Source organism: Gossypium hirsutum, chromosome A03 (genome assembly GCF_007990345.1).
Source record: "Gossypium hirsutum isolate 1008001.06 chromosome A03, Gossypium_hirsutum_v2.1, whole genome shotgun sequence".
NCBI lineage: Eukaryota > Viridiplantae > Streptophyta > Magnoliopsida > Malvales > Malvaceae > Gossypium > Gossypium hirsutum.
Window position 1 is genome coordinate 2,450,981 of NC_053426.1, and position 9,557 is coordinate 2,460,537.

Sequence of the window (9,557 nt, forward strand, 5' to 3'; positions counted from 1 at the left end):
ATCTTTGCATTGCATTGCATGACCGTTGGTCACACCTTATAAGTGGGAGTGAGAAGCTACTCCTTCGTGAGGTTTTCAGCTCCGTGCAGGATAGTGGATCGCTTTCGGGATACATCCGTACCTATGTCTTCGTGAGATTTTCATCTCCGTGCAGCCATAGGGAAATGTATTCCCCTGAACCGAACTCGGTCTATATGAGCCTATAATGGGTGAAGATCGAGGAATCTGCTGGTTCGGGTACCTTTGCTTTAGAACCAAACCCCATGTAGTAAACCTTAGGAACTCACCTTAAGTAGAACTACACCAAACCCTAGTAGATACCCTGATGTGCTTTTATTCTTTTTGAATTGTCTTGGATTATATGTTTATATCTGGTACTGATATTTGTTGTTTTACTTTGGATGCATGACATTTCAACTGCATGGCATTTCATTATTTCAAGGCGTTGGTTCATATTCGGTTTCTAGAAAGAAAGCTTATCATGGAAAGAAGGTTTCTTGATAAGGTGGAAGATAATGCGGCAGTCCGAATTTGATCGGAAATGACACAGCAAGAGAAAGGGGATAGTTTGGCTGAAGGATATATATCAGAGCTATGGGACTTTACCCGCATCAGCATAACCCAGAACGATTTACAAGAGTTGAAAGGAATTTGGGACCATTGGGACGAGGAGGCCAGACAGTTGTTTTATTCCCATTACGGGGACTTGCCGTACCTGCTAGATATGAAGGTAGATAAGCACCTATTCCGGGCTCTCGCACAATTTTGGAATCCCGCCTATAGTTGTTTTTCGTTCGGGAAAGTTGACTTGGTGCCTACGATAGAAGAATATATGGCTTTACTTCGGTGTTCAAAGAGTCAAGTCGACAGAATCTACTCAAGAGCCGCAAATGTACCCTTTTTGAGAAGGTTAATGAACATAACAGGCATGAGTGAGCAGTGGGTTACGGCCAAATTAAACAAAAAGGGGATAACAAGTGCATTTCTTGGAGGAGTTTGAAAGATGTGGCTTTGGTGCACCCGGATATAAAAAAGAGGGTAGATATCTTCGCCCTAAGCATATATGGCTTAGTTATCTTTCCTAGAGCTTTGGGGCATATTGATGAGGCGGTTACTGATTTGTTCGACCGCCTTGATAAAGGAGTTACCCCGGTTCCAGCAATTTTAGCGGAGACATTCAGATCATTGAGTACCTGTCGGCGAGCGGGCGAAGGCAGGTTCATTGGATGTGCACAGTTGTTACTTGCGTGGTTCCACAGTCATTTTTGGAAAGTGGATAAGGTGTCATATCGGGTCTTCTCTGAAAACTATTCGCCGCTAAAGGAGACGATAGCTACACCGAGAAGGGACGACATTTCAATGGAAAAATGGATGGCAATTCTTCAAAACTTGCATGAAGAAGACATTGAATGGAGAGCTCCGTGGTTACTTCCAGACGAAATTTTGTACCGATGCGGTAGTTTTGATTGGGTCCCTTTGCTTGGAATCTGGGGAGCTATTGGCTATGCCCCGTTATTAGTGCTCAGACAGTACAGATCAAGACAGTTTATACCCGCAACCCAGGGGCAGGCCGAGTGTGAATTCTCGTATGGGGGTGATGGCTACAAAAAGAGGATTCGAGAGATATCCAATGCGTGGAATCAGACTCGCCAAATGAAGCGATTAGCTGTAGGACCAATGACAACCCCCGAATATGAAGAATAGAGGGTCAGAAGAATCAATGACAATGTCCCCAAATCAAGCCCCGAAGGCAGTCATTCGAGAGAGGAGCACTTACGGGTCATCCCTTCTGAACTAGAAATTTTGAAGCAAGATTTTGAAAGAAGAAATGCAGAGTTGGAAAAACAGATAGAGCAAATGGAGGAAGAAAAAACAAACTTAAGGTTGGATGTAGATGTCCAGAAGCTCGAGATGGAGCGATTAAGAAAAGGAAAAGCTAGGGCTGAAGAAGATTTGGACAGTCTGAAAACAGATTACAAGAAGTTGCGATCATCAATAAGAACCGCCGGGTTGGGAAAGACTTCTGAACAATGGCGCAAGGAAGTTCAAGAAGAAAAGAACAAAGCTGATAGATGGGAAACGAGGTTTCAAGAAGTTCAAACCCAGAACGAGACTTTAAAGGAGAGTCTGTCAGAGAATCAGAAAGAAAAAGGGGAACTAGAAAATAGAGTGTCTGAGTTAGAAGAATCTCTCCATCGGCATCGAAATCGAAATTCTGTGATGGAATTAAAAGCAAGCCTAAGTAGAATTGAAGAGATGAAACGAAGAATTGAAGAGTTAGAAGCAGCATTGCGAAGTTGCGAGATGCGGATTGAGCACATGAGATCTAATGAAGATCGTCAAACCGAGCAGTTGCACTACTTTCAGAACCAAGTAAGAGATAGAGATCAAATCATGGGAGAAGCCGTGCTTCAAATCCGAGAGGTGGCTGATCACTTGCAGACGTTAGCAGTACAAGCTGATGTGTTAAGCGTGAAGTACGAATTAGAGTCGAGTCGAGGACAGGAGCTAGCCTCGTTGCTTAGGAGGATTAGAATTTTGAGTTTTAGGGCTAAGTCGTATATGTAATCCACCTTATGTAAAAAAGTTTATTTTCTAGTAAAGTTTTCATAATGAAATTGAACTAGAATTAACGCCTTTTGCATTCATTTCATGCATTGCATTATATGCATTAATGACCATTAAAAGACCCTAACTAAATAAAATTATTTCAGTTAACCTGGAAAACCGTCACTCTTACGGAACTCGAGCGAAGTCAAGAAACATGGATCAAAGACTAGAAAAACTTGAGCAGCTCCAAAGAGATATGCAAGAACAGATAGAAGAGCGGTTGGAAAAGATTCAGCAAGAGATGCGAGAATCCCAAGACGACATGATGGCAAAGTTAACGCAACTGTTGAAAGGAGGAAAAGACAATGGAAAGGACCCTATTGTTAATGTTGAAGATGGAAATAGTGATGAACCCCTTTACCCTCCAGGCTTTACCCCTCTGCACGCGCATACTCAAGCTGAAATGTATCCACAAAGACCCTCTGTTACAATTAGACCCCAACAATTCCAAACGAGTCCTCCAATCGGAATAAGTAACAATTCCGAAGAGAATCCCACCAATCTCATAGTCCCTGACCTCGATGACGTGGCAGAAGTGGAAAAGACGAAAGTGGATCTGTCAAAGCAATTGGAAGACCGATGTAAATGGCTGGAGGAAAAGTTTAAGGCCATGGAAAGTGCTGATTACCACCGAGGAATGGACGCTAAAGATCTGAGCTTGGTGCCTGATTTAATCCTCCCTCCTAAGTTTAAAATGCCAGAGTTTGAAAAATATGACGGGACAAGTTGTCCCGATGCTCATATCACTATGTTTTGTCGAAGAATGACCGGGTACATCAACAACGAGCAGCTGTTGGTTCACTGTTTTCAGGATAGTTTGATCGGGTCAGTGGCTAGATGGTACAATCAATTGAGTCGAGCTGAAATCCACTCTTGGAAAGATTTGGCGCAGGCCTTTATAAAACAGTACAGACATGTGATGGACATAGCACCCGATCGAATTGTATTGCAAAATATGGAAAAGAAAACTAATGAGAGCTTTCGCCAGTATGCTCGAGGATGGAGGGAGGTAGCAGCACAAGTTCAACCACCACTTTTAGAAAAAGAGATAACCATACTTTTTATCAATACTTTGAAAGCTTCATTTCTCAATCACATGCTAGGTAGTGCCACCAAAAGCTTTTCAGACATAGTGATGTCTGGAGAAATGATAGAAAATGCCATAAGGAGTGGCAAGATAGAAGCAGGAGAAAGTGCTAAAAGGTCAGCACCGAGAAAGAAGGAGCATGAGATAAACAACACAAGCATGTTTAACAAGGACCATTCTAGATCAATCACGGTGGGACAAGCCAGAGCAACAACTACTAATCAGCAAGGTTCTTCGAGACGGGAGTCCAATTCAAGGCCAAATATAGAAAGACCTCAATTCACACCCATCCCGGTGACGTATAAAGAATTGTATCAGAATTTATTTGATGCACATGTGGTATCTCCATTTTACCTAAAACTCATGCAACCTCCGTACCCCAAATGGTATGACACAAACTCCCAATGCGAGTACCACGCGGGGATTAAGGGGCACTCGATTGAGAACTGCACTGCATTCAAGAAGTTAGTGGAGAAACTTATCAATATGGGGATCGTAAAGATTGGCGACTCATCGGGGCCAAATGTAGCAGAAAATCCGTTGCCCAATCATGACGATAATAGGGTAAACGCGATAAGTGAGAATGAAGGAAGAAGAGTCAAAGCCAACGTGGCAGAGATAAAAAACCCCTCTTGGATGGGTTTGGAAACAAATGGTAAAAAGAGGTCTTATCAAGCAAGATTCGATAGAAAGGCCTGAACAAGCAAAGAGATTTTGTGAGTTCCACGCAGAAGAAGATCATGACATCCAGGAATGCACCGAGTTCAGAATCGTGGTGCAAAACTTTATGGATAGCAAAGAAATGGAGTTTTATGAAGAAATCAAAGGGTTAAAAGAGGAAGAAGTTTGTGCTACAGGAGAAGGATCTGCAAGGAGAACCTAAGAGCTTCGTCATCCAGTGGTTATCATTTCAAAGCCAATGAACAAAGAATCTGGAATACAAATAGGGCCAAAAGTTATAATCCAAAAACCTGTATCCTTTCCTTACAAGAATAACAAAAAGGTTCCTTGGAGTTACGATTGCAATGTGACGATTCCAGGAAAAGAGAGCTCGGTAAATGCTTCAGAAAAGAAGGAAGGATTCTATACACGAAGTGGAAAGCGCTATGATCCGGCAGACGCGATAGTGGAATCTGGAAAAGAAAAAGCTTTAGCAGTTGAGCTAGGAAAAACAAAAACAGACGAAATTGAATCGAGTGTCAATCAGCCGGTAACTGAAAATCAAGCCAAAGAATTTCTAAAATTCTTGAAACATAGCGAGTACAGCGTGGTAGAACAATTACATAAGCAACCGGCTCGTATCTCCGTACTTGAGTTGCTTATAAGTTCAGAGATACATCGTAATGCGTTGATTAAGGTGCTAAATGAAACTTATGTCACTAAAGATATCTCGGTGAATAAGTTGGACCGCTTGGTTAATAATATCAATGCTGATAATTTCATCTTTTTAATGATGATGAAATACCGCCAGGGGGAAGAGGATCTACCAAAGCATTACACATCACTGCTCGTTGCGGGGAGTATATGTTAGCTGGAGTGCTAATTGACAATGGATCAGCCTTGAATGTTTTACCCCTATCTACCTTAAGTAGGTTACCGGTGGATAACTCTCACATGAGATCATGCCAAAATATAGTGAGAGCATTTGATGGTACCGAAAGAAAGGTGATAGGAAGAATAGAAGTACCTCTTTTAATTGGCCCAAATACATACGATGTGGACTTCCTAGTGATGGATATCAAGCCGTCATATAATTGCTTATTAGGAAGACCCTGGATTCATTCGGCAGGGGCGGTGCCTTCATCATTGCACCAGAAGTTAAAATTGGTAATAGAAGGCCGGTTAATTACAATTGACGCCGAGGAAGATATCATTGCATTGGTAACCAATGATACACCATATTTGGGAATAGACGACGAGGCAGTTGAATGTTCTTTTCGATCTTTGGAGTTCGTAAATGCAAGCTTTGTCATAGGGGGAAAGAAGATTCCGACGCCCAGCATGTCTAAAGCCACAAGGATGGGATTACAAGCGACAGTTGGGAAAGGAGCTGTGCCTGGAAGAGGACTTGGAAGATGCCTTCAGGGAAGGATGGGGGCACCAGTAGTGAAATACAAACAAGATCGTTTTGGTTTAGGATTTAAACCAAATACCAAACAGAGAAGGAAAGAGTTAGAAAAGAGACAAGATAGAAGGAATGCGCGTTTGAACGGAAAAGAAGTCGACTGGGAACCTATGGCTTTCCCCCACATATCCAGGACATTCATGTCGGGAGGAACTATGTATTCTGAACTGAGGGCTCCAAGAAAGAAGACCGCAGAGGAAATGTTAAGAAACTTAAGCATCAATGCCATATGTGAAGAAGAATTTGAAGGAGGAAGTACGTCAGGCATCTATCCCGTTGAACCTGGGAGTGTTTTAAACAATTGGACTGCGGAAGAAATGCCTGAAGTTTTTAGAGCTTTTCCAGAGTAATATTCAAAACATTAATTGTTCTAAGCCTAGAGAAAATGAAAACTTTTGTGAACTGAAATAGGCTTATATGTGGACATTGTGATTTCAATGAAATATATCTTCGCATTTTGAGTATATATTCTTTTCAAATTCTTTTTTTCATACATTCATGGTCATACTAAATAAGAATCCTTAAATTCATACATTCCCTGTACATTCTTTGATACCTATAACAGGTCCCAAGATATCAATGATATGAGTGACTCTACTATGGACTTAGAAAATCTTTTTGAACGAGATATGTGTCCAGAGGAATCTCAAGATTTTGAAGATAACACAGATTGCAACCTATCTCCGGACTTGTTGAGAATGGTAGAGCAGGAAGAGAAACAGATTCTACCCTACGAAGAGACGATAGAGACAGTGATCTTGGAAAAGGGAAAGGTGTTAAAGATTGGTACCCGCATAGCTGAAGAAGTAAAACAAGACCTCATTGAATTGCTGCGAGAGTTCAAAGATGTCTTCGCATGGTCATACCAAGATATGCCGGGGTTAAGTACTGACATCGTGGTTCACCGACTTCCTATAAAGGAGGATTGCAAACCAGTTCAGCAAAAACTCCGAAGAATGAGGCCTGATATCGTGTTAAAAATAAAAGAAGAGGTGCAAAAGTAATTCGACGATGGGTTCTTGAAGGTGGTCAAATACTCCGAGTGGGTAGCTAACATTGTTCCTGTCCCTAAGAAAGATGGGAAGGTACGAATGTGTGTGGATTATAGAGATCTAAATAAGGCTAGCCCAAAAGATAACTTTCCCTTGCCGCATATCGACGCCTTGGTAGACAATACAGCAGGACATTCACTGTTTTCTTTCATGGATGGCTTCTCGGGATATAACCAAATTAATATGCATCCCGAGGATATGAGGAAAACTACGTTCATAACCCTATGGGGAACTTTTTGTTATAAGGTGATGCCATTTGGGTTGAAAAATGCAGGGGCAACGTATCAGAGGGCCATGGTAACACTGTTCCATGACATGATGCATAAGGAGTTAGAAATCTATGTTGATGACATGATTGCAAAATCTAAAACAGAAAAGGAACATGTGCAGGTCCTTAAGAAATTATTTACGAGATTGAGGAAATTTCAGCTAAAGCTAAATCCAGCAAAATGCACATTCGGGGTCAGATCAGGAAAATTGCTTGGATTCGTGGTCAGTGAAAGAGGAATTGAGATTGATCCTGACAAAGTAAGAGCAATACAAGAATTACCCCCGCCGCGTACTCAAAAGGAGGTTCGAGGTTTTCTAGGAAGGCTGAACTATATTGCTCGGTTCATCTCACAGCTAACTGAGAAATGCGACCCCATATTTCGCCTCCTCAAGAAACATAATCCAGGTGTATGGGATGAGGAATGTCAAAAAAACTTTTGAAAAAGTCAAACATTACTTATCCAACGCCCCAGTACTGATGCCACCCTGCCCAGACAAACCGCTCATACTGTATTTGGCAGTATTTGAAAATTCCATGGGATGCGTGCTTGGTCAACATGACGAATCAGGACGAAAGGAAAGAGCGATCTACTATCTCAGTAAGAAGTTCACCGAATGCGAAACAAGATATTCGCCAATCGAGAAATTATGTTGTGCTTTAATTTGGACAACTCGGAGACTGAGACAGTACATGTTGTACCATACGACCTGGTTAATCTCCAAATTAGACCCTCTGAAATACTTGATGGAGTCAGCCGCTCTGAATGGAAGAATGGCTCGATGGCAAATTCTTTTATCTGAATTTGACGTAGTCTATGTGAACCAGAAGGCGGTCAAAGGGAGTGCAATAGCGGAATTCCTAGCAAGTAGGGCTCTCCATGATTATGAGCCATTGAACTTCGATTTCCCAAATGAGGATTTGATGTATGCCGCAACCGTAAAGGAAGATTTCCAAGAAGGTGGTCCTTGGAAGTTGAGTTTTGACGGAGCTTCAAATGCTATAGGCAACGGAATTGGGGCAGTACTCGTGTCCCCTAGTGGAGATTATTATCCTTTCACTAGCAAATTGGACTTTGACTGCACAAATAATATGGTTGAGTATGAAGCTTGCATTATGGGCATTCGGGCAGCCATAAAGCAGAAAATTAAGGTGCTAGAGGTATACGGGGACTCTACATTAGTAATTTACCAGCTCAAGGGGGAATGGGAAACAAGAGACCCGAAGTTGGTTCGCTATCGAAAATTGGTTATGGAATTGATCGAGGAATTTGATAGTGTCACCTTTAGTTACCTCCCACGAGATGAAAACCAGATGGCAGATGCTTTGGCCACTTTAGCCTCCATGTTTAAAGTGAACAAATTAGAAGATATGAAGCCTATCCAGATCAGCATCTATGAGGTTCCAGCCCATTGTTGCAACATTGACAATGAAGAGGGAAAGGATGATCACCCTTGGTACCATGACATATTGCGATATGTGAAGAGTCGCGAATACCCTGACCATGCGACAGAAAATGATAAGAAGACATTAAGGAGATTAGCCATTGACTATGTCCTCGATGGGGAAATTTTGTATAAAAAAGGAAAAGATCAAGTACTGTTAAGGTGTGTGGATGCTGTTGAGGCAAAGGAAATTTTGGAAGAAGTGCATGAAGGTATCTACGGAACGCATGCCAATGGCTTCACGATGGCCAGACAAATTATGAGATTTGGGTACTATTGGTCCACCATGGAAGGGGATTGCATTAATTATGCCAAGAGGTGCCATAAATGTCAAATTTATGGTGACAAAATGCACGCACCACCTTCACCCCTTCATGTTATGGTTTCTCCATGGCCTTTCTCCATGTGGGGAATGGACGTTATCGGGCCAATATCTCCAAAAGCTTCCAATGGGCATCGTTTTATCTTTGTGGTTATTGATTGCTTCACTAAATGGGTGGAGGCGGCTTCATATGCAAATGTCACGAAGTCGGCAGTTAGCAAGTTTCTGAAAAAAGAGATCATATGTCGATACGGGATGCCTGAAAGGATCATATCCGATAATGCGCTGAACTTAAACAACAACTCAATAGCGGAAGTTTGTAGTCAGTTCAAGATCAGACACCACAATTCGTCACCGTACCGTCCAAAAATGAATGGTGCAGTGGAAGTAGCTAACAAAAACATCAAGAAAATTATAGGAAAAATGACTGAAACCTACAAAGATTGGCACGAGAAATTACCTTTTGCTCTCCTGGCATATCGTACTTCTGTTAGAACCTCTACCGGGGCAACACCATTTTCTTTAGTCTATGGGATGGAAGCAGTTTTACCCATAGAAGTTGAAATTCCTTCTCTCCGAGTATTAACTGAACTAAAGTTGGATGAGGCTGAATGGATTCAATCCAGATATGACCAGTTAAACTTGGTA

At 41.8% G+C, this 9,557-nt stretch overlaps 2 protein-coding genes across 2 annotated transcripts; both read left to right on the plus strand.

Annotated features, from left to right (window-relative positions):
- The first annotated feature begins 541 nt into the window (after positions 1–541).
- On the plus strand, positions 542–1,704 carry LOC121223086 (uncharacterized). Its single transcript, XM_041104075.1, has 2 exons — positions 542–909; positions 996–1,704. The coding sequence occupies exons 1-2, from the start codon at positions 542–544 to the stop codon at positions 1,702–1,704; spliced, it is 1,077 nt and encodes a 358-aa protein (XP_040960009.1).
- Positions 1,705–1,857: 153 nt separating this feature from the next.
- On the plus strand, positions 1,858–2,568 carry LOC121223088 (myosin heavy chain, cardiac muscle isoform-like). Its single transcript, XM_041104081.1, has one exon. The coding sequence runs from the start codon at positions 1,858–1,860 to the stop codon at positions 2,566–2,568; it is 711 nt and encodes a 236-aa protein (XP_040960015.1).
- The last annotated feature ends 6,989 nt before the right edge of the window (positions 2,569–9,557 follow it).